The sequence below is a fragment of the Neomonachus schauinslandi genome, chromosome 6 (assembly GCF_002201575.2).
Source record: "Neomonachus schauinslandi chromosome 6, ASM220157v2, whole genome shotgun sequence".
NCBI classification, from domain to species: domain Eukaryota; kingdom Metazoa; phylum Chordata; class Mammalia; order Carnivora; family Phocidae; genus Neomonachus; species Neomonachus schauinslandi.
The window spans coordinates 115,262,543-115,288,294 of record NC_058408.1 but is presented as its reverse complement, the minus strand read 5'-3'; the positions used below and the strand labels follow the sequence as shown (position 1 = coordinate 115,288,294).

Here is a 25,752-nt window from a genome sequence, read left to right as displayed (position 1 = left end):
AAAAGAAAAAGAACAATAATCACATTTCCTGATTTCAAAACTTACTACAAGGCTACTCGAATCAAAAGAGTGTGATACTGACACAAAGACAGACAAATAGACCAATAAACAGAATAGAGAACCTGGAAATAAACCCTCACATATATGGTCAAATGATTTTGAACAAGACTGCCAAGACCATTCCACGAGAAAAAGACACTCTTTTTAACAAATGATGCTCTGAAAATTGGATATCCACATGAACAAGTAAAGCTGGATCCTTATCTAACACCTAATAAAAAATTAAACACTTAATACAAAAATTAAATGGATCTAAGATCTAAGTGTAAGACCTAAAACCGTAGAACTCTTGGAAGAAAACATGGGAGAAAAGCATGACATTGGATTTGGCGATGACTTCTTAGATTTGACACCAAAGGCACAGGCAACAAAAGAAAAAAATTAAAAAACTGGCCTTTGTGAAAATTTAAAAATATTGTGCCTCAAAAGGCAGTATCAGCATAGTAAAAAGGCAACCAAAAGATCGCGAGAAAATATTTGCAAATCATGTTATCTGATAAGGGGTTAATATTCAGAATATATATAAAACTTAAATTCAACAACAACAATAAAGACCCAATTCAAAAATGGACAAAGAACTTAAACGTTTCTCCAAAGGTATACAAATAGGCAATAAGCACATGAAAAGATGCTCAATATCACTAATGATTAGGAAAATGCAACTCAAAACCACGAGGAGTTGGGGCTCCTGGGTGTGTCAGTCATTAAGCATCTGCTTTGGCTCAGGTCATGATCCCAGGGTCCTGGGATCGAGCCCCACATCAGGCTCCCTGCTCAGCAGGAAGCCTGCTTCTGCCTCTGCCACTCCCCCTGCTTGTGTTCCCTCTCTGTCAAATAAATAAATAAATAAATACCCCCAAGGAGCACTACCTCATACCCATTAGAATAGCTATGATCAAAAAACCCCAGAAAATAACAAGTGTTGGTGAGGATGTGAAGGAATTGCAAGCCTTGTGCAGTTCTTGGGAATGTAAAATGGTACAGTGCTATGGAACACAGCATAGCAGTTCCTCAGAAAATTAGTAATAAAATTTCCATATGATTCAGTAATTTCACTTCTGGAAATATAAGTAAAAGAATTAAAAGGAGGCTCAGGAAGAGACATTTTACACTATTGTTCATAGCAACACTATTCCCAATAACTAAAATATGAAAGCAATCCAAGCGTCCAGGGACAGATGAATGGATAAGCAGAATGGAATATTATTCAATTGAATATTATTCAGCCTTAAAAGAAAGGAAATTCTGATACATGCTATAATGTAGATGAAACTTGAGAATATTATGCTAAATGAAATAAGCCAATCACAAAAAGACAAATACTATGATTCTACTTATTTGAGGTATTAGAGTATCAAAACCAGAGACAGAAAGCAGAAGGGTGGTTGCCATGAGATGGGTGGGTGGAATGAAGTTATTTTTTAATGGGTATAGTTTGTTTTACATGATGAAATGAGTTATGGATATGGTAGGTGGTAATTGTTGCACAATATTATAAATGTAGTTAATACCACTGGACGGTACACTTAAAAATGGGTAAGACAGTAAATTTTATGCTAAAATATTTCACAAATAGGAAAGAAAAAATAGCCACCTCAAACCCCAAAAACTCTTTAAAGGGAATTAATTAATTAGCATCAGGGAGGTACAATTCAAATCCCCAGAGTTTCTGAGAAAAGAAAAAGGGTGAATGGAGACTAGAGTTGGTGCCTCCAGAAATATGTACCATAGATCTAGTCAGCATAAGAACCTGGATTTTTTTTTAAAGTGGTAAGATAAATCACCAAAACTAAAAAATTCATAAAAGGACTAGTCCTAATCTTACCTGAACAAGATATCGTGGATCCACATTTAAATACGGAGACAGAGGGTTCATACCAGTCACTAGAGAGAGAACATCACATTGCGATGAAATTTTAAAAAATTATTTCATTTAGTGTTAATTACACCGTTTCAGGTGTTTTCCAATTTTGATTTACAGGCTCACTGAATAGATGAGATTTTCTCCTTTTCTACGCTTATCCTGTCTGGCAGTTTTGGGGCTGTCTCCTCCTGAGGTCCTGAATCTCAAACCAGGTCCTGCACTAGTGGTTCAGGCTCTCATACCAAGAAGATATTGGCAATAACGTGGATCAAATAATCAAAGTAGAAGGAAGCACAGCCCAAGTCAATTATAAAGCTAATTTCTTCTACTTTGCTACAAGGATGCTTGACATCTATACAAACTGCAAAAATAAGATTGACAAGAGACCAATGAATTCCATGGGAAAAACAGTGCCCGGGTTATGGGTTGTATATAAACATTTTTAGGCAGTTCCTTCAAATCTTAGTATTGACAGTTGCTGACAAAGGTGATTTGCTGTGGCAGTGTAGATCATTCTTGGGTCATCACCAAAGGAATGGGGGTCAGGACAAAAGAAAACAGAAATTCTCAGAGAGCCAGACTTGAATCCCAGTAACTTTGACAATGGAAAAAATCTACCAGGGAAAATCAACTTTCTCACATTCTAAATTTAATCCTTGAATCCTGTGATTGCTCACAATCTATGAAACACCCATGACTCTAGTCCTTTCATCAACTGACAGTCCTATTAATTCTATATTCAGTATTCATCTTGAACTGTTACTTACCACCATCCTTATTGCTACCATCTTAGTCCAACCATTAAATCTCACCTAGACTACAGTAACAATCTCCTACCTAAATGGACTCCCTAATTTGCTCTAGTCCGTTCAATTCACTTCCTATATAGCAACTAAAGTGATTTTTTTTAGGAAAAGGAATCAGTCCTAATGGCTTCCATTCACACTTGTAATCAAATCCAAACTCCTTACCATGGCTTATAAAACACTGCATTAGTGGCCATTACTTGCTCTCCTGATCTCATTATCTCCTACTGCTCCAACTCCCTCGCAACTTTGTAGACACACACTGGCCCATCAGTTGTTCTTTAAACATGTCAAGTCCCCCCCTTCCCCCACCAGGGCATTTGGACTAACCATTTTTTCTTGTATACATCCGCCCCCGCATTTGTATTGTATTCAGGTCACAGCTCAAATGTCAACACCCTCTAGCTGCTTTCCCTGACCTATTCTAAAAAGGCGTTCTGCTCCCATCGCCATCTCTCGATCTTGTTTTGATGCCTTTACGTACGCTTATCATTAACTGAAATATGTTTGTGTTACTTGGCTCACTTCAATAGGATGTAAACTCCATGAAAGCAGCAATCATCTCTTTTAAACACTGGTAGACCTGCACACAGAAAAGTCGTTGGCCCATTCCAGGTGCTAAGTGAATGGTGTTCACCCTCGACTTCTCAATTTACCTTCAAATCTTAATCAAATTAATGTAACAATGCTTTGTCACATTAAGGCACTGCCCTTTGTGCTCCAAAACTCAGACCTCGGAAGGCTTATATGTAAAATGTGTTCCAGATTCAGTTTCGGCGTAAGTGACACTAGGGCTGTTTTGTTCTTGAGCATAAAAGACCTGGAGAAGAACAAGTTCTATTCATCCAGTTGAATACCCACAAAGTCCCAAACATCTGGAAGACATATTCACAGAATTGAGAGAGCACAGGCAGGGTATACATGCTTCTGCACTTTTGATCTTGCATATTTCCTTTCCGAAAAGTCTTACCTGGCTTCTTTTTTCAAGTCCATAAATGGCCTTTAAAGTACAGTTCACTTCTCAGCTCCTCCGCTGGCCCGACTCAAATTTCTTTCTTGCCTATCTTCAATATTAAATGTTTTGCCCTGACGGCTACATTGCAGTTTCGAAACATGTGACTTTGTGCTTAAAAGTTATTTACAGGCTGTGTGGAATGTATTTACTTGCAGAGCTAGGCTCTCCTCTTAATCTAGAGTCAAGCACACAGCCCAACACACAAGGAATGTGTGGGAGGAAATACAAGGCACTAGGCTCGTATATAAAGAGAAGAAAACAGGCCAACATCCCTAGTCCAGGTCACCCGGACAGAACTTCTCGAGGATTCATGACTCCAAAAAGTCGTTCAATCTTGAAAGAGCGGCAGCGCAAACACACTATCCCAACCACTGGTAAGGAAGATTGTGAACGCCAGCCAAAAAAAGAACAGTACACACTACACGTCTGGCGGAGTCGCAAGAACCACTGAGAAATGTTCGCAAGGTAGGCCCGATACTTACGCGGGACGCCGGCCAAATCCGCGTGCGAGTAACCTGCCCCGCCGGCTCCGAAAAAGCCGGCCAACCCCCCTGTGGTTTTGTTTCCGCTTCCCCCGCCGCTCTCCATGATGTCGCAGCAAACCGCCGGTCTGCTTCTCACCGCCGCCTCAGGCCGAGTTCGTCGGCTCCGCCGTTGCTCCCCAGAAAAAGCGGGGAGACCCGCGTTACCAAGGCCTCCTTCACACGGTGACCTTCCGGGAGCCGGTACCCGCTAATCCTTGCACTTCCGCTTTGCGACATTATACGTCCCGGAAACCGGAAGCGCCTGACGGCAGCCTTCCGGTGGTGGGAAAGTGAACCAAGCCAGAATCAAAGCGGCGCATCCTGAGGCAGGTGGGGGTACCTGTGGAAGAGGGAAGGCAGGCGACTGGCTAGGGCTTGGCTGGGAGGCCGGCGGAGCAGCAACTGCAGAAACAGGCAGCGGCAGAGAGGGAATGGTGCCTGGAGGCGCCGAGGAGCCAGCGCAGTCCGTCCCTCTTAGGGTTAGTGAATGAGGCTCTCCGCCCGGGCCGGCCCGGGGACTCTGCGCTGCGCGTCCCAAGCATGAGTGCGGGCCCCGGCTGTGAGCCCTGCACCAAGCGACCCCGCTGGGGCGCCGCTGCAACTTCTCCGCCGGCCGCCTCGGACGCCCGGAGCTTCCCCGGCAGGCAGAGGCGCGTCCTCGAGTCCAAGGACGCTCCCGTGCAGTTAAGGGTCCCACCGTCCTCGTCAGGCTGCGTCCCGGGGCGGGCGGGACCGCACAGAGGCAGCTCCACCTCGCTTGGTACGTGGGGAAATAAAGATCTTTGTCCTTCGCTTTGGCCCAGACCTCTTCTTGGTCTCTGTCTGGGGACCCAGGGACTCCAGCCACCCCTTTCTGGTCTTATGTGCACCACTCTGAGGCCCTCTTGCTGAGCCACTAAGGCCACTGGTAGGGGAATGCGGCCGCATTTTACCCGTTGGGATTGGTGGTGTGAGAAACCCTGATGAGCAGTTACTCACAAGGTGGAAAATGGCAGTAGACTCCACCTGTTTGCTTTCCTCGGGTTTGAGAAGTTGCCTTAGTTGTTAAGGAAGTCTAATTGTGTATGTGAAGCTTCAACCTTTAGGTGAAAAGAAAGGTACAAAGAAGGTCACAACTTCTCTTGGTTCAGATTCTGCATCCTGGGGTGCAGAGCTGTTAGTATTAGCTGGCATTGTGCTTGTTTCTGGCATACAGTGTTGAACAAGAGTAACTTGGGTTCTGTCTTCAGATCTTAAAATCTATCAGGAGAGAGAATTACAAAAGTCCACATGCTTACAGGTGAAGGACATACATCATTATGGTAGGAGTCAGGAGTCTTAATCCAGTCTATGGGATCAAAGATAATCTCCCAGAAGATGAGGTGCTTATTTTAAGGACTGAAAAAGGATGAAGAGTTAGCTAGAAAAGAGGAAGTAGGAAATGTTCCTGAAGTGCAGCTGGTGCATACTGTCAACAGGAGAGAGTAATGAGAGATGGGGCTGCAGGGAGATAGGCAAAGATCAGATCATACTGGGAAATATAGGCAGTGCTGAGGGTTTTGAACTTTACCTCTAAGGGCAATGAGAAGCTTTTAATGCATTTTCAGTAGGGAAGTGACTTTATATATACATGCATGCACACACATCTTTTTTTTTTTTTTTAAGGTCTCTGGCTGGTGTGTAGAAAATGAAGAATGGATTGAAAGGGAGGGGAAGTGCAGGCCTAAGACTAGAGGAGTTAGTCTAGGTGGGCGATAATAATGGTTTATACTTGGTTGTGGACAGTAGGGAAGGAGAGAAGTGGATGGATTCAGAGAGCATGAGATCTGTGGGTTTGTACCTCATAAGAAATAAATTTGTGCTGGAAATACAGATTTGGGGATTTTTGGCATAAACGTGATAATCCATGCTATGGAAGTAGGTTAGATCACATAAAACATGTAGAGAAAATAAAGGTGACCTAGGACAGAAACTTTCGGAACACCATCATCTAAGAGTAGACTGAAGAGAAGCAGCCAGAAGAGTAGGATGAAAGCCTGGCTTTTGTTGTGTCATGCAAGAAAGGGAACATTTCCAAAAGGATGCATTTGTCAACAGTGTCAGAGGCTGGCCAGAGGTCAGACAGTCTTTGGGTTAATGGTGTAAACTTAGTTCTCTCAGGACTTAAAGGCAGTGGGGAGTAGACCTCAACTAAATATTGAAGGATGAGCAGGATTTGCTGTATAGATAAAGGAGAGAAATAATTAAATATGCAGAGAGAATGGCATGTGCAAAGGTGGTAGGACTGGAGCATAAAATGACAGGAGTGACAGGACTTGAGGCCAGGAAGAAGGGCAGAAGTTATTATGGACAAATTCTAGTGCCATTTCAAGGAGTTTGGACTTTATTCTGTGGTTAATGGGGAGCCACTGAAAGCTTTTAAAAGGGAGATAACATTTGGTTATATTTTAGAAAAGATGGCTTGTGGCCTTTGGACTTCTCTGATTGCAGTCCACTGTATAAATTTCGGCTGGTACACGGAGTAAGAAATCTATGAACTAGGTAAATATGCCATATTTATTACAAACATGTTTCATGAAATAATACCTATTATGTATGATGCATTCTTATATTGTCTGTATTTTACTAAAAAAAGTTAGTCCTTTATATAACACTGGGTTAGAGAAAGTCAAGACCAGACAAGGAGACCAGTTGCAGGAAACAAATGCAGTTGTCCAAAAAGTGGTGTATTTGTTCTTTTGATATTGATGCTGTTTTGAAGATGAAGAGGAAGTAATGGATTTAAGATTTGGGCCATAGATTACAGAGAACTTGATGAAGGAGAGTGGAAGAGAGGGAGAACTGAGGTGACCTCCAAGTACTGTGTCAGACTTCTGCGAGAGCCTAATTTGTGGGCCCATTAACTTTATTTACATATAAAGGTGGAAGAGTTAGTTGCAAGTGGGGGGGGGGGCAGTCCTCATGGTTGGATCTTCTTATTTTCTGCAGATTTCTGCAGAAGAGGAACCAAATTACTACTTGGGCTGTACTTTATATGTATAAATGTTTTTGTATACCGGGCACAGGACACCAATTAACAAAATGTGGAAAGTCCAAACAAAAACTATTGTTTCAAATTTGGAGGTCTTTTAGGAACTTGGTATTTAAAATTTTAGTATATAGTTATTTTAGGAGAGTAGGTAAGAAAAGGAAATGGATATTCATTCAATATCTTTAAATTTTGTGTTATTTACCTCCCTGGGCATATTTCTTATATTGGTTGAAATGTGCATGTAGGCAGAACTCAGGGTGCTATTCACCTTCTGATGGGAGCTCCTCTTTTCTGCCTTTTATAACTACCTAGAGTTTCTCTTCCTGCTCCAGCCATGGTCTAAGTATAGGTCAGTGGTGGGTGGTGGTGTTTGGGGTGGGGGGGGGAGTTGGAGCCGGTTTGTCTCCCTTCCCCCATGTCATTCCTTCAGCCTCAGTGCTGTCAGAATCATCTTCAGACCTCTTTCCTCTCAAAACTCCCACTGTCCATCACTCTTTTGTCTCACCATATCCTTCCTTCTCATACCTTATCTTGCTGGTGCTGGAGGAAGGGGACTTTTTGTGGAGGTGGGGTGTTCCTTTGAAATGCAGGTGAATTTCAAAGCATTTTGTGTCTTTTGCTTGTGTCAGTAGCAGCATCTAATTGATTTGCTCGTTGAACATTGAAATACACTGGTTACTGAGTGATGATAACTAATGAGATTAAGTGTGAATGGTGTGAAATCAGAATGAAGTTGGAGGACTGATCTCAGTGAAAAAGAGATTGGGTGGAAGTGTTGCAAGAGAAGACATTTGTTGAATTTCTGCTTTGTGAAGACTGGACACTTAGTATTTTCTCTCATTGATCTACATAAACCTTGAAGTAGATATTTACTGTTAACCCTATTTTATAGGTGAGGAAATAGAAGCTCAACGAAGTGAAGTACTAGTAAGCGACTGAGCAAAGATCTTAGTCCAAGATCTTGTTTGACTCCAGATCTTGTATCGTTTTCATCACCTCCCACTGCCCTCCTTTTTGTTTCCTGGAATTATTTCTAGTAAAAAGAAAGAAACTACCAGATATTTTGGGAAGCATAATTTTATGCCTATTTCAGGAATAAGGGGGTAAAATCTGAAGCAGTCCTGTGGCATGTTGCAAAAGAAACCTTTGAAAGCCAGAAGTAGTGGTATTGGAAAGAGAAGTAGGGCTCTCAGAAGGACTGAGGAATGTTTTTTTTTTTTTTATAAAAGATTTTATTTGTTTATTTGACAGAGAGAGAGCGTGAGAGAGGGAACACAAGCAGGGGGAGTGGGAGAAGGAGAAGCAGGCTTCCTGTGGAGCAGGGAGCCTGATGCGGGGCTCGATCCCAGGACCCTGGGATCATGAGCCGAAGGCAGACGCTCAATGACTGAGCCACCCAGGCACCCCCCCTTTTTTAAAGATTTTATTTATTTATTTGACAGAGAGGGTGAGAGAGCACAAGCAGGGGGAATAGTAGAAGGAGAGGGAGAAGCAGGCTCCCTGCTGAGCAGGGAGGCTGAGATTGGGGCTCCATCCCAGGACCCTGGGGTCACGACCTGAGCCAAAGGCAGACGCTTAACCATCTGAGCCACCTAGGTGCCCCGTTTGTACCTCTTTTTGTGGGTCATTCAAGAACCTCTATGATATGGTCCTAGCTGACTTTTCAATCATATTTTCTGTTGCTTTCTTTTTAAGTTCTTTATATTTCCCTGGCATTGGTGCCTTTGCTTATGATTTTCCCTTTATGTGACTACATGTTTATTCTTCAAGGAACAATTCAAGCCCTTCTTATCAGATTGTCCCACTTACTCCAGTTCCCTAAAGTAGTCTTTTCTTTTCTAGGAAATACCTTAATTCTTTATCAGGATCTCTTTTAATACTAAAGGTAGTTAAGAATCGACATTTACTGAGCATGTACCAGATTGTGCCTTAAACACCTTGCATGTATTATTTAATTTAAAACTTCATAATAAGCCCAGGAGAGATACTATTAATTTGCAAGTTTACAAATAAGTAATTTGAGAGACAGAAAAATGATCCCTCACAAGGACACAAAGGAATCCAATGGGAGAACTAGGATTTGAATCCAGGTGATTTGATTTCAGAGCCTATACTCTCATCCATTAGGCCATACCAGCTCTCTTGGGCCTGTCACTTTCTACTCTATGCCAAATGCATTTATATTTATATTTCTGTCTTATCTCCCATTGCTTGAGTGTGGAAGGAGTGATTAGTATCTGTTTAATTCACAGAACCTGGGGGCGCCTGGGTGGCTCAGTCGTTGAGCATCTGCCTTTGGCTCGGGTCATGATCCCAGGGTCCTGGGTTCGAGCCCCGCATTGGGCTCCCTGCTCAGTGGGAAGCCTGCTTCTCTGTCTCCCTCTGCCCCTGCTTGTGTTCCTGCTCTCACTGTGTTTCTCTCTGTCAAATAAATAAATAAAATCTTTAAAAAAAAAAAAAAAAAACAAATTCACAGAACCTAGCACAATGCCTTACATGTATAAATGCTGCTATAGGTATTTTATATTTGAAGGCAGGTATGCGTATACATAATTGTTTTGGTGTGTGTCTTTTTTTTTTTTTTTTTTACAGTTTTCAAACAAAAGACTATTACCAGTTGGATGGACACTAAAGGAATCAAGACAACTGAATCAGAAAGGTACAGAAACATGCCTGTATAGAAAAATGAATAACATGATATATGAATGTTTTATCTTGTTTCATGCTACTCTTTCTCCTAGCTTTCCCATTTTTCTTTATATTCATTCTTTCAGTTTATAAATGATAATTTTTTAGAGTCTCTCATGTGCTAGGGTCTGTCCTATATACTTGACATACAGAGATAAAAGAGGAGTATAGTCTCTGTCTTTAAGATACTTATAGTATACTGGTGGCAGATGCAAAAACACATGATTATTACACAGTGTGATAAATAGGACAGTAAAGGTATAAGTAGAGAACAGTGGTGGTTAGCATATAAAACAAAGAATTAGCTTTACCTTTGCAGGAAGGCCTGCCCAGAGGTGAGTGAAGTTTAACATTTAAAGGAAGGGCAGGTGTTTCCCAGGCACAGAGTTGGGGAAAGGACATTATAGGCATATGTGCAAAGTCATGGAGTCATAAAGGGGCATGCTCTGTATTTAGGAAATCACCAGTAGTTTAATTATTGCTGTGATACCGGGAATGTGATTGGATAAGTGATTTTTTTTATACCATAAATTCTTTTTATTGTATCATAAGTTCTGTTGTCTCATTAGTTCTTTCTATTCTGTTGTAGTTTGCATAGTAAAGAAAACAACAATACAACAGTAGAATCCATGATGAGTTCTGTACAAAAAGATAACTTTTATCAACATAATATGGAAAAATTAGAAAATGTTTCTCAGCTAAGTCTTGATAAATCATCTGTTGAAAAAAGTACACAGTATTTGAACCAGCATCAGACTGCAGCTATGTGTAAGTGGCAAAATGAAGGGAAACATACAGAGCGGCTTTTAGAAAGTGAGCCTCCGACGGTAACTCTGGTGCCAGAGCGGTTCAGTAATGCTAACGTTGATCAGTCACCTGGAAATGATGATCACAGTGACACAGATAGTGAGGGAAGTAGAGACAACCAACAATTTTTGACAACTGTAAAGTTTACAAATACAAAGCAGACCACAGAAGATGAACGGGCCAGAGAAGCCAGAAGCCACCAGAAGTGTAGCAAGTCTTGCCATCCTGTAGAAGACTGTGCAGGTTGTCAGCAGGAAGAGATAGATGTGGTGCCAGAGAGTCCCTTGTCAGACATCAGCTCTGAGGATGTTGGTACTGAACTGAAAAATGCCAACAAATTGAGTAGACAAGAGAGTAGTTTAGGAAATTCTCCTCCTTTTGAAAAAGAAAGTGAACCTGAGTCACCAATGGATGTAGATAATTCCAAAAATAGTTGTCAGGATTCAGAAGCAGATGAGGAGACAAGTCCAGGTTTTGATGAGCAAGAAGATAGCAATTCCTCCCAAACAGCAAGTAAACCTTCAAGGTTCCAAGCAAGAGAAGCCGACACTGAATTGAGGAAGCGGTCCTCTTCTAAAGGAGGTGAAATTCGTTTACATTTTCAATTTGAAGGAGGAGAGACTCGGAGTGGAATGAATGATTTAAATCCCAGACCACCTGGAAGTACTTCTAGCCTGAATGTAGAATGTAGGAATTCCAAGCAGCATGGGAAAAAGGATTCTAAAATCACAGATCATTTCATGAGAATGCCCAAAGCAGAGGACAAAAGGTAATTTTTTTCAACAAGAGTATCTCCAATAGTGTAATACCTTTTATAACTTTGTAAGGGAATGGTTTAACCAAGTTATGGTTTACAGTGAAGCAAAGAAATAGTTGTGTTTCCTGTTGTTTGTTTATGGTAAATTTAAACCTAGATTCAAAAAGACCAGAAACAGAAAACGAGAAGTAAATAAATATTGTTAATTGGATTTTTTCAGTTTCATGATTTTCTTTCTGAAATTTGTGTGGATTATCAGAATATAAAAATACTAGGTTGGTAGTAGTGTCTGTTTATCCATTTTTCTAGGTCTTCATATACTGCATTTTCTCTAATGCCCTGATGGGTAGGCAAGTGACATTGTCCTCACTTTGCAAATGAGAAAACTGAAATTTGAGTTAGAGAATTCACTGAAATTGTAACTTGTGGGTGGTAATGCTGGGATTTAAATCCCAGTCTGTCTGATTACAAAGCTTACATTTTTACAGTTATCCCATATGGAATCTTAAAGCTTACTCTCCATAATTTCTGTGATATTTTCTATCACATGTGCCACAGTAAGTTCACTTTGTTGAAAACTGTTGTCTAGAAACCTGAGAAGTAGCTGATACTATGAACCATGACTCATTTGGCAGTGTACATATTCTTATGCGGTCTGTTTTTTGGAAGGTAATTTCTGTGTTTAGAAATTCCTTCCACAGACTTGAAAATAAGTTCTTCAGTTTTACTCTAAGTTTTATAAATTTTTCTTTTGATTGTAAATACCAACGAGAGAGAGCAAGCCTGGCACACTTTTTTAAAGATTTTATTTATGTGTAAGAGAGAGAGTGAGTGTATGCACTCGTGCTAGAACGGGAGAGGGGGTGAGGGAAAAGCATACTCCCTGCTGAGCAGGGAGCCCAATGCAGGGCTCAATCCTGAGGATCCTGGGATCATGACCTGAGCCGAAGGCAGACACTTAACTGACTGAGCCACCTACCCAGGTGCCCCTTGGCACGTTTTAAACAATAACATTCTGGGTAAGTTTTGTCCTTGTGTATCTAATAAAACTTAAGTAGTAAGTGGTTTGTGACTGAATACATTTGTTTTGACCTTAGAAAAGAACAATGTGAAATCAAGCATCAAAGAACAGAAAGGAAGATACCTAAATACATTCCACCTCACCTTTCTCCAGATAAGAAATGGCTTGGAACTCCTATTGAGGAGATGAGAAGAATGCCTAGGTGTGGCATCCGGCTGCCTCTCTTGAGGCCATCTGCCAATCACACAGTAACTATTCGGGTAGGTATTACTTCTTAACCTATAAAGAGAGAAGACTCTTAAGTCTTGATTTATTATGATACTTATTAACGTGAAAAACAGACCAAGGCATAGAAACTGCTTTTCTTTTCTGCATATATAAAGTACTAAGAAGTCTATAGGTTGGAGAAATATAATGATAGCTTACTTAATATAGCACTTAATACATCCATAAGATGAATCATTGTCAGCTGATAAGGAAATTGACTTTTTCAGTATCTTTTTTTTTTTTAAAGATCTTTTTTTTTTTTTAAGATTTATTTATTTGAGAGAGCAAGAATGAGAGAGAGAGAGAGTACATGAGAGGGGGGAGGGTCAGAGGGAGAAGCAGGCTCCTCGCTGAGCAGGGAGCCTGATGCGGGACTCGATCCCAGGACTCCGGCATCATGACCTGAGCCGAAGGCAGTCGCTTAACCAACTGAGCCACCCAGGCGCCACTCTTTTTTTTTTTTTTTTAAACTCACTGGATTCTTTTCTTTCTTTTTGTTTTAAATTCAACTGACATTATTTGTTGAGCATCCACTGTATATTAGGTAGTGGGTTAATCCCTAAAGTTCAAAGTTGTGTATGGTTCAGTATCCTCAAATCATTCTCCAGTTTTACCCTCTTTTCTGAGCTTCAGATTCTTCTAGACATCACTGTTACTGTCCCACAGTTGTCTCAAACTCAACATGTCTAAAACCTTATTTCTAAGAATTGTGGTTAAATGTACATAATATAAAGTTTACTCTTTTAACTGTTTTTCAGTGTACATTTCAGTAGCATTAAGTACATGTTGTACAATTATTACCACTATTCATTTCTGGAAAATTTTCATTATGTCACGCAGAAACTGTATCTGCTAAACAATAACTCCATTTCTCACTAGCCCCTGGTAACTCTTTTATACTTTCTGTAGCTTCTTTTTTGAAGAAGCAGGTTTATTGAGGTATATAAAGTTCACCCATCTTAAGTGCTCACTCAGTTCAGTGATATTTAATTTACTTAGACAACTATCACCATAATCCAATTTTTATTTTATTTATTTTAATTTTTTAAATTAACATATAATGTGTTATTTGTTTCAGGCGTATAGGTCTGTGATTCATCAGTCTTACACAATTCACAGCCCTCACCATAGCACATACCCTCCCCAGTGTCCATCACCCAGCCACCCTGTCCCTCCCACCCCCCTCCCCTCCAGCAACCCTCAGTTTGTTTACTGAGATTAAGAGTCTCTTATGGTTTGTCTCCCTCTCTGGTTTCGTCTTGTTTCATTTTTCCCTCCCTTCCCCTATGATCCTCTGTCTTGTTTCTCAAATTCTTCATATCAGTGAGATCATATGATACTTGTCTTTCCCTGACTTATTTCACTTAGCATAATACCCTCTAGTTCCATGCATGTCATTGCAAATGGCAAGATTTCTTTTCTTTTCTTTTTTTTGATGGCTGCATAATATTCCATTGTGTATATACACCACATCTTCTTTATCCATTCATCTGTTGATGGACATGTAGGCTCTTTCCACAGTTTGGCTATTGTGGACATTGCTGCTTAAATATTGGGGTGCACATGCCCCTTTGGATCACTACATTTGTATCTTTGGGGTAAATACCTGGTAGTGCAATTGCTGGGTTATAGGCAATTTTTTTTTTATTATTATTAACATATAATGTATTATTTGTTTCAGGGGTATAGGTCTGTGATTCATCAGTCTTACACAATTCACAGCACTCACCATAGCACATATCCTCCCCAATGTCCATCACCCAGCCACCCCATCCCTCCTACCCCCCTCCACTCTAGCAACCCTCAGTTTGTTTCCTGAGATTAAGAGTCTCTTATGGTTTGTCTCCCTCTCTGGTTTAGTCTTGTTTCATTTTTCCCTCCCTTCCCCTATGATCCTCTGTCTTGTTTCTCAAATTCCACATATCAGTGAGATCATACAATAATTGTCTTTCTCTGATTGACTTATTTCGCTTAGCGTAATACCCTCTAGTTCTATCCATGTTATTGCACATCACAAGATTTCTTTTTTTTTTTGATGGCTGCATAATACTCCATGTATATATATACCACATCTTCTTTATCCATTCATCTGTTGATGGACATCTAGGCTCTTCCCATAGTTTGGCTTTTGTGGACATTGCTGCTTAAACATTGGGGTGCACATACCCCTTCAGATCACTACATTTGTATCTTTGGGGTAAATACCCAGTAGTGCAATTGCTGGGTCGTAGGGTTAATCCAGTTTTTTTTTAAAAGATTTTATTTATTTACTTGGTAGAGAGCGAGCACAAGCAGGGGGAATGGCAGCAAAGGGAGAGGGAGGAGCAGGCTCCCTGCTGAGTATGGAGCTCAATGCGGGGCTCAGTCCCAGGATCCTGGGATCATGACTTGAGCTGAAGGCAGATACTTAACAGACTGAGCCACCCACGTGCCCCACCATAAGCCAATTTTAAGGATTTTATTTTATTATTTATTTATTTATTTTAGATTTTATTGATTTATTTGAGAGAGAGAGAGCACGAGTAGGGGAGAGAGGGAAAAGCAGGCTCCCCGCTGAGCAGGAAGCACGATGTGGGGTTTGATCCCAGGACTCTGGCATCATGACCTGAGTCAAAGGCAGATGCTTAGCAGACTGAGCCACCCAGGTGCCTCAAGATTTTATTTTTTTAAAGTAATCTCTACACTCAACATGGGGCTTGGACTTATGGCCCCAAGATCAAGAGTCACGTGCTCCACCGACTGCGCCAGCCAGACACCCCTCATAATCCAATTTTAGATTTCGTCACTCACTAGGTAGTTTAAATTAGTCATCTCATTTTTTAGTCTCTGTAATAGATTTCACAGGAACTACTTAAAAAAAATTCCTTTTATTGTACAACTTAGTCTACATGTGATTAGATATTTTGAAGTATAGAATTCTTTATCATGGTTAGAGGTGGAAGCAACATTGAACAGGGTGGGGTTTGAGCTGAGCTCTAAAAGATGAGCACAGGGGCTCCTGGGTGGCTGAGTCGGTTAAAGTGTCTGACTCGACTCAGGGTCATGGGATGAAGCCCCACATTGGGCTTTGTACTCAGCAGGGAGTCTGCTTGAGAGTCTGTCTCTTCCTCTCCTTCTCCCCCCACCCCCACACTCACTTCTTTCTCTTTAAAATAAATAAATAAATCTTAAAAAAAAACAACAACAAATTTCTGAGGGGGATTTAATAAGTCAAGAGAATTCCAAGACAGATACTTAATCTTTATAAGAAGAGGCTGTGTACTTGAAAAACTATTTGTTTTAGACATGGAAAATAATTGGTTTGCTAGAGCTTAGAATTTGGATGGGGAATGGTGGAAGACAAGACTTGAAAAGTGGATTGGATCCCTATCAGAGGGCTTCAGGTATCAGGAATTGGACTTGAGTCTGTAGGTATTGGAAATTATAAAATGTCTCTCCATACAATAGTTATGCTGTAGCAGGATTAATCAGACAGCTGTGTGGAAGGAAAATCGAAGTGAGGATCCATTGAAAACAGAGAAAGGTAACGTAAGAGCTCAGATAAGAGATGAAAAATAAGGAGACAGTAATTATCAAATTGTGTTGCATGGAAGTGGTTCAGGGGTTCTTAGGAAACTTGACTCATCTGTTATTTCTAAAGTATATTTTTAACTGTGAAAAGCCTATAATAAAAGAACTAACACACTCAAATGTGAAAATGCTGAATGTATTTTAACCAGCAGATTTTACCAAGAGAACTCGTTTTAGTGCAGACTATAGCATTGAGGTTCTTTTACCACTGCTGTTTAACTGAAGAATTTCTTTAAACCTCAAAATAACAGTTTAAAAACCTTATTGTCCATTGACAGATGAATGGATAAAGAACATGTGGCATATATACACAATGGAATATTACTCAGCCCTCAAAAGAATGAAATCTTTCCATTTGCAGTGATGTGGCTAGAGGGTATTATGCTAAGCAAAATAAGTCAGTCAGAGAAGGACAAATGCCATATGATTTCACTCATGTGTGGAATTTAAGAAACAAAACAGATGAACATAAGGGAACGGGAGGAAAAATAAAATAAGATGAAAATTGAGAGGGAGGCAAATCATAAGAGATGCTGAACTCTAGGAAATAAACAGGGTTCCTGGAGAGGAGGGGTGGGGGGAAGGGATAATTGGGTGATGGGCATTAAGGAGGGCACTTGATGTAGTGAGCGCTGGGTGTTATATGCAATTGATGAATCACTAAACTCTACCTCTGAAACTGTAAAAACAAAAAACATTATCATTTGCAACTATTTAGGTGTAGGAGTAGGATTTTCTTAATACTGTGTAAGAGATATAAATGTAAATTAAGTAGGTTGATATAAGCTTTAGCTGTCATCCCTAATTCCCAATTTCAAATTTTGTATATTGTAATCTCATTGTCATTTATTGATGTTAGAACAAATAAAAGTTATTGAAAAATTATATTTATAAAAACAGTTTTATTTAAATATGATTTCATGTCACATTTCTTAGGTGAAGAAAGGGTTCTGATATTTAAAAGAGTTTGAAAGTCACTGAGATAGGGTCATGTGGAAATAAAGAATATAGATGGTTGCTTTGTTTTGGGGTAAAATTGATAGGATATGGTGAATATTCTTAAATACGGGTGATAAGGGAAAAGGAGGCACTGATAATGCAGGGAAAATTAAGAAAAGGCTGGATGACTGAGAAGATGTTAATGATCAAGATTCGGAGAAAAGAAAAGATTCGGAGAAGAGCTAAGTGACATTTTGAGTTTACTGCCTTTCTTTTTCCCACTGGCCATAAGGAAAACCCAAAGCATCCTATACCATGATTACTTAATCTCTGTAATTACTGTTTACTTTTTTTTTTTAAATATTTTATTTATTTATTTTGACAGAGAGAGCTAGACAGCGAGAGGGGGAATACAAGCAGGGGGAGTGGGAGAGGGAAAAGCAGGCTTCCCGCTAAGCAGAGAGCCCGACGTGGGGCTCGATCCCAGAACCCTGGGATCATGACTTGAGCCATAGGCAGATGCCTAACGACTGAGCCACCCAGGCGCCCCTACTGTTTACTTATTTTTAGATATCCAATAACCTGTGAATTTTTTTTTACTCTTTTATTTTATTTGTACCATTTCAGCTTTTATTTTTTTATTTTTTATTTTTATTAACATATAATGCAGTATTTGTTTCAGGGGTATAACCTATGAATTTTAAAAATCTTTTAAAAAATCTTTATTAAAGTAATATAGGCTCATTGTAAAAAAAATAAAAAAGGCAGCTATTATATGAAAGTATGTAACTCAAAACCCAAGTCTCTTATAAGGTCCTATTTCCAGAGTTTAACAATTTGGTGTATTTTCTTCTAGATTCTTTTTCCTGAATACAGTAATATATATGTGTAACTAACCCAGAGCAGAGTCTGACTCAGGGCTTGAGATCATGACCTGAGCTGAAATCAAGAATTGGACACTTAACTGACTGAGCCACCCAGGCACTCCTTGAGTTGCAGACTTTTATGAGCTGCCTATTGGACAGTCTTCCTTTCCATTAGCTGTTCCCTTTTTGAGGAACAAGCTTCCTGTCTTCCTTTTCCTAGTTAACTTCTTCTTATCCTTTGGAGTTCAGCTCATTTGCCACATGTATATGTATCTACATATATGCATGCAAAAACACATAAGCCACGCTTTTTCATGAATATTTAGAATCCACAGTTAATACGGTTATTATTCTCAGGAAGTTTAGAGCCCAGTTGGGGAAGGAAAAACAGGTGTGCTCTGGTGTGATAATGATCTAATAAAACAGGAGGGAATAAACTAACTGTCCTTAAGTTTTTGAAGACTTCTTAGAGGAAATGAAAATTGAGTCGAGTGTTGAAGGTCAGAATAGATGTTTAACCAGACAGTGTTTGGGTAAGAGAGGATGTTAAAAACTAGGAACATCATTTGGAATCACTATAGGCAGAGGGGAGCCATTATAGGATTAAGAGCCTGGGAATATTTTAGAAAGATTAAGGTTGTTCCCAAGTGAGAATAAGGGCTTTATAGAGGGTGAATATCTGGGGGCAGTGGGAGTTAGGGGAGGGCTAGAAGGCAAGCAATAATGAGGACTAGGGGCCTAGATGGGATGGAGATGGAATGAGCAAATATGATGACTTGGAAACTGATCAACTGGAGATAAGGAGCAGGAACAGCTGGAGAGGACTTCTCAGATTCTTACAGAGGAGCTGGTCTGCATTTTATAGCATTTGCTTTGGCTGCTTTAATTTGGATTATTTTGTAGAAGGCACGCCTAATTTTTATGCATTTACAGTTTCCTTGTTTCCCTCTCTTTCAGGTAGACCTTTTGCGAGCAGGAGAAGTTCCTAAACCCTTTCCAACACATTTTAAAGATTTGTGGGACAACAAGCATGTTAAGATGCCTTGTTCAGAACAAAACTTGTACCCTGTGGAAGATGAAGTAAGCACAAAACAGATGTTCTTTTAGTCTGAACGACAGTTTAGTATGTGTTTGTTTGACTTCTGAGTCTATAATCCAGAAGAACTTAGAATAATTTCATTTGTTTTTCCTTTTCCTTAAAGAATGGTGAGCGAACTGCAGGGAGCCGGTGGGAGCTCATTCAAACTGCACTTCTCAACAAATTCACACGACCCCAAAACCTGAAGGTAGTTGTTTTTGCTATTGTTGCCTCTGGTATGTAATTCTTAGAGATGGGCCTCGTGTGTCCCTTAAAGACATTTTTTGATCTTTAATAGACTCGGGTAACAACATGTTTGTATGCAGAGTGCTTGCTTCCTGAGGAACTTTCTTAAGAGACATTCTTGGTTTCCACTCCATCACTAGCAAATGAGTAGAAGAATCTAGAGTTGTAAATGACTTGCCTGGAGCTACACAGAATAATTTGGAGAACGAGGAATAAGACCTTTGTTTCTTGATTCCCCATCCAATTTCCTTCAGACCAGGCTTCTTTTATTTTTTAGAATTATCATGTTTCTGAAATATCTTTAAAAGTAAATCATGAAAGAATTATGACTTTAGCAATATTTGCCCAAAGGGAACAGAGTTTCCTAATGATTAAAGTATACATTAAACATTCTGTTTTATATTGCTGTTAATATAGCTTCTAGCAATCTAATTATTTATTAATCGTACATTTTGGCAATAATTTATTTTTTGATTTTTTTAATATTTCACTTAAGACTGTAAGAGCAACCATTAGGTTGTTTTTCTAATATCTAAAATATGGGTGAGTATATGTTTATTTTTGGCATTATAGCCATGTAAACTTTTAAAGGTTTTATAACTATAATAATAACAGATTTTTCTATACTTGTGTGAAAATGGGTTTCATTTTCTTTGAGAGACTTAGTTTTTTGTGTACAGTTTCCTCAGGTTTTATACTGTTTTTCCATTTATACTTAACAAGTTATTCTTAAACTTTCTGTACCTTTCTATAGCTCCTGTTTGCTTTTCTTTTTTCTCTACATGGAAAACATTGGATGTTGTATCATAATGTATTTTGAAAATTTCATTCCTTAAGGACAGTGTTTCTCAATCTTGTAATGTACTCCTTTTAAATGGAAGAAGCTCTCAGGATCTGCCAGAGTTTACTTATTTTTAGTATAATGTTAACTGCATATGTACAAGCATAAAACTGAATATAAACTCTTTATACTTACAGCTATGTCCATTTGATTTTTTTTACATTTTAAGCATTATGAACCATCATTTGAGTTGTGTTCATTATCACAGTGAAAACAGTTTATACTCAGTATCTCCTTTTTGCACAAAAGTTTTTTAACCACTGATCTGAACCTCAAAATAGTATGCTGAGAACTTTAAAAAATATAAAGAAAAAAATTCTTCATTTTCTTTTTACTACTCACTAATCACAAACAGTTGGTGGATGTTAGTAGATACAAAGATGGGATCTGTATAGAGAACATCAGCTTGCAAATAAAAATGATAGCATTTTGGTCCAGGTTCTGTAGAATTTGAGAGTCCTGTACTACAGTATATCTTAGGATAGCTCAAAATTTTCACCATTTTTATCTGCTTAAAGCACCAGCCTTCATTCCTACAGTGTGTTGTCGTTTGCCCTTTGTGTTCCAAAACCACAATTATAAACTTAGAAAAACAGAAGCAGGCCGCCTAAGAATACTAGCTATACTCCATTTGAGAAACACTGTCTTAGGTCCAACGGCCTTATAAGCAGGATTATTTAAATTTTTCATGTTTTTTCTTTAAGCATAAACACAGAATAATCATAGTGTTCTAAATTACCTTGTCTGCTCACCTCTTTAGCAATTCCTTAGTGCACCAGTGATTACTTTAAGAAGGGGTAATTGCTTTACTCTGAATTTCCCTTTCTTGTTTATTTTATGGTAGATTCAACAGAACAGAGTAATTCATCGAGATTTTCTTCTATGTGCTTATGGTAATTGTTTCTTTTGCTGAAAGAACACTGTGGGGGGGGAACATTAAGTCCCTCTTACTGAGTATAATAATCTTTTTACTGCTTTTATTTGATATTGAGTTAAGTGGGATTAGAAAGGTTAAAAGTTTAAAAAAGGAATAGTGTCGGGCGCTTGGGTGGCTCAGTTGGTTAAGCGACTGCCTTCGGCTCAGGTCATGATCCGGGAGTCCTGGGATCAAGTCCGCATTGGGCTCCCTGCTCAGCAGGGAGTCTGCTTCTCCCTCTGACCCTCCCCCCTCTCATGCTCGCTCTATCTCATTCTCTCTCTCAAATAAATAAATAAAATCTTAAATTAAATAAATAAAAATAAAAAAAATAAAAAAGGAATAGTGTCTTCAAAAGTCAATTTACACAGTAATATTTCTATAATTGATGTGTCTGATAATTTTCAAAGAATGGACTTCTTTGTGCTTTAACTAATTGTGCGTATCATGAATTATGAATTAAAGGAAATCTCAGTAGTTGATAGCTAAGAATACAGAACAGCATCCGGTTTTTCTAATGATAGGAGACCTTGTGGTGGATTACTTTTGAGACTTGAAGACTAAAGTAAAAGTAGATATTAGTTAGAAATTAATACTAATTATAAAATCCCATTAAAGAATTAAGAGTGTAGGTGGCGCCTGGGTGGCTCAGTTGTTGGGCGTCTGCCTTCGGCGTGGGTCGTGATCCCAGGGTCCTGGGGTCGAGCCCCGCATCGGGCTCCCTGCTCGGCGGGAGGCCTGCTTCTCCCTCTCGCTCTCCCCCTGCTTGTGTTCCTTCTCTTGCTTTGTCTCTCTCTGTCAAAAAATAAATAAAATCTTAAAAAAAAAAAAAAAAAGAATTAAGAGTGTAAAAGTTAGAATGTAAAATGTTTTTCCTTACCAACTTTGAGGAATACTTTACATGTAAGAAAATGCATGCTTTTCAAGTATGTAATTTCATAATTTTTGACATTTGCATATACCCATGAAACCCCCTCTACAATCAAGGTACAGAACATTTCTGTCACCTGCAAAGATTCCTCTTATTCCTATAGTTGATTCTTCTTTCTGCTCTGTCCCCAGGCAACTACTGATTTGCTTTTCTCTTTTTCTTTTTTTTTTAACCATAGATTAGTTTACATTTTACATGAATGGAATCACATAGTATGTATGCTAGTGTGTCTGGCTTCTTTCACTCAGAATGAAAATTTTCGAGATTCATCCATGTTGTTGAGCGTATCAGCAGTTTGTTGGAGTGTATGCATTGTTTGTCTTTTTACCTGTTGATAGACATTGCTGTTTAATACTTTGTATGAGGTTCTGAAATCAGATAACAGTAATTAGAAAAAAAATCCTTAAAATCTTTTCTTAATGGAAAATTTTGCATGTGGCTGTAAGAAAAATAAACTCCTTTTGCCATATTATCTTATGATTGATGTTTTGAAGGAAATTAGATATCTCCTGATTCCAAGTAAATATATATTGTTGGTTTACTTTTTAATCTAGGTGCTTGGTGTTTGTTTATATGGCATGAAGTATTTTTCAGGCAACTGAGTATTAATTTTTGGCAGAGTATTAATTTTTAAAAACTTAGTCAAGTAATCTAACAGTGTTTTTTCAACTTATATACACCTTCAGTAAAAAAATTGGAGATGTATATTATAAATATAAATGGTTGCTTATAAATTCAATGTGTATTACTTTAGTAATACATACATTATAAAATATAACCAAAATAGAAATTTAAAAGGATGAGATAAAATATAATTATAAATACGATTGACCCTTGAACAACACAGGTTTGAACTGCACCAGTCTCCTGTGCAGATTTTTTTGGATAATACAGTACTGTAAATGTATTTTCCTTATAATTTTATTAATATTTTCTTTTCTGCAGCTTACTTGATTGTAAGAATGCAGTATATAATACATGTAACATACAAAATATGTGTTAATTGACTATGTTATCAGGCTCTGGCCAACGGTGGGCTATTAGTAGGTAAGTTTTTGGAGGGAGTCAAAAGTTACATGCAGATTTTCAATTCTTGTGTTGTACCTGGATCAACCATAATAGTTCTTTCTGCATAACTAATGGATTGTCTTATGCACACCCCACTCTGGTATTAAATAAAATTCATCTGAGTAAATTTTAAAGATCTTACTGGCTTTATTCAATGATTTATGAATCAGGCAGGGCCTTATCTAGCAGATGGAAAGGCACTCTAAGATGCTGTACAAAATGAAAGACTTATAGGCAGAAGGGACTGGAAGCAAGTAAGTTGTACTAGGAAAAAGATTGGTTGTGGCAGTCATTTTCCTTTAGGGGATGGAGAGTTCCATCATGAACTATCTAGTGCTGACCAGGTGATTCCTCATTGACTGGTTTAAGATTCCATTTGTGGGAGAGGCTGAAACTGTAATTAAGTTAAGTCTCTGGAGAAGTACGGTTTAGCATAATTGACTCCTTTTGGGGCCTGTTTTGTTTTTATCACCGTTAACCAAGAATAAAGTACTGCCTAGTCAGTTAGATGTCACACCAGTAGATGGCGTGCTATTTTCACTTTTCTCTCTACATAAATATATAGTTTATATGAACTGATGGGGAAAGATAACCATTTATATGTAGCCTATAAAAACAGCTGATAATAAAGGAAAAAAGACCATTTTATGCCTTAGAGCAATGTTTCTCAATCTTTTTTTCATTATTGCCATCTCTCCCGGGAAGCCTTTTTAGACATTTTTCCCTAATTTACTCTTCTCATGAAATTTTAATACTGCAAATACACTGTATATTTGCATGTATAGTGTGAATCTATTGATAGCCAACAGTCATTATGATATTTAATTTTTTTTATCTCCAAGATCCAATTTTTGTCCATTGAGTGTATCACCTCTGTTTATAATGCAAGCGTTGGAGTTATGATTTTTTTCCTATTGCTTGACCTGTCTAATCTCATTTTTCTTAAGTGAATAAGAAATTAGTGTGTATTCTGTTTGTTCATAGCTACTGATATGGAGTAGCTAATGGTAGGAGGAAGCTTAATGCTGATTAAGAAGTTTACTGGAAGTAGTTCATAAAGGAGAAAGGGTATTCATAGATAATTTACGTGACTATATCATGAGGTTTTGTTTATGCTTTTTCCATAGGATGCTATCCTGAAATACAATGTGGCATATTCTAAGAAATGGGACTTTACAGCTTTGGTTGATTTCTGGGATAAGGTAAAAGTATGCTTATTTTTTTAACTTATGAAAATATGTGTTTACAAATTTTGAGAAAATACCCATAAATCTGTCACAATAACATAATTATTGTCCTTTATTTTTGTGAGAAATATTTCCTGTTATATTTATGTTTTAGGAACTAATTTTGAATTTTGCTTTAATCTCTCGTAATGCCCTGTTAAGTTTTTGTACCATCATCAACATTATTAATGGCTATATGATATTTCATGACTAGAAACATCTAGGTTGCATCCAGTTTTTCTGTTCTTATTTCTACTGTAGTAACATGTTTATGTATATACGTGTATGTATATGTATACACACACATATATGTGCATATATGCATATATGTTTTCCCAAATTCAATATTGTGTCTTTGATTCCCAGAAATTAGATGGCTAGGTCAAAGAGCACAAAATATAGCCTGGGGGGGCGCCTGGGTGGCTCAGTTGGTTAAGCGACTGCCTTCGGCTCAGGTCATGATCCCAGGGTCCTGGGATCGAGTCCCACATCGGGCTCCCTGCTCGGCGGGAGGCCTGCTTCTTCCTCTCCCACTCCCCCTGCTTGTGTTCCTGCTCTCGCTATCTCTCTCTGTCAAATAAATAAATAAAATCTTTAAAAAAAAAAAAAAAAATATAGCCTGGGGTTTACGCTCTAGAATCATTTTCCATAGGAAATTGTAGTAATTTAGTATACCATTTTAATGGGTAAGAATACTGGTTTCATAGTTGTGTTAGAAGAATAAAAGCAAGGCAAAGAGGGAGTGCCACAAGATAAATTTAAAAATTGCCTGGAGGGGTGCCTAGGTGGCTCCGTTGGTTAAGCCTCCGACTCTTGGTTTCAACTCAGGTCATGGTCTCGGGATCCTGAGATCGAGCCCTGCCTTGGGCTCCACGCTCAGTGTGGTGTCTGCTTGTCCCTCTCCCTCTGCTCCTCCCCCCACGCTCTCTCTCTCTCTCTCGAATAAATAAATAAAAGCTTAAAAAAATAATAAATAAAATTTGCATGGAAATTCAAAGAAAGGTGACATCTCATTTGGAAAGTGTAATTAACACATAAAGTACCCTGTACAGTATCTTCTGCAGGGTATAAGGGCTTATTATATTTGCTAAATTTGTTGCCTAAGAAAGTGTTCCTATAAGACATTCAAGCCTCTTGGAAAAGGAAATTTTGGTTAGGATAAAGTAATTTTCTAGCAACTATAGTGGTATCATTGTGAGAATGAGAGCTCTCCAGTTCAAATGACATTACTTCTCAGACTCTAAACAGGTAA

General features: G+C 38.7%; 2 protein-coding genes across 4 annotated transcripts in view; one reads left to right on the top strand and one right to left on the bottom strand.

The window, feature by feature from the left end:
* The window catches only part of LOC110589213 (mitochondrial import inner membrane translocase subunit Tim23), a 29,882-nt gene extending 25,404 nt beyond the window's left edge, over positions 1-4,478 (bottom strand). The window contains exons 1-2 of the mRNA XM_021699701.2: positions 4,228-4,478; positions 1,886-1,944 (exon numbers count right to left, since the gene is read on the bottom strand). Of these exons, the coding sequence (XP_021555376.1) occupies positions 1,886-1,944; positions 4,228-4,333 (165 nt within the window). The 5' untranslated portion in view covers positions 4,334-4,478. The remainder of the gene's footprint in view (positions 1-1,885; positions 1,945-4,227) is intronic.
* Positions 4,479-4,565: 87 nt separating this feature from the next.
* PARG (poly(ADP-ribose) glycohydrolase) overlaps positions 4,566-25,752 on the top strand; it is a 117,943-nt gene continuing 96,756 nt past the window's right edge. The window contains exons 1-7 of one of the 3 annotated variants that reach the window (XM_021699654.2): positions 4,566-4,595; positions 9,872-9,938; positions 10,557-11,543; positions 12,629-12,812; positions 19,152-19,274; positions 19,397-19,480; positions 24,402-24,476. In XM_021699654.2, coding sequence (XP_021555329.2) covers positions 9,901-9,938; positions 10,557-11,543; positions 12,629-12,812; positions 19,152-19,274; positions 19,397-19,480; positions 24,402-24,476 — 1,491 coding nt within the window. In that variant the 5' untranslated portion in view covers positions 4,566-4,595; positions 9,872-9,900. Of the gene's footprint in view, positions 4,596-4,809; positions 5,030-6,734; positions 6,790-9,871; positions 9,939-10,556; positions 11,544-12,628; positions 12,813-19,151; positions 19,275-19,396; positions 19,481-24,401; positions 24,477-25,752 lie in introns of those variants that run through there. The other 2 variants (XM_021699655.2, XM_021699653.2) reach the window with 2 other exon arrangements.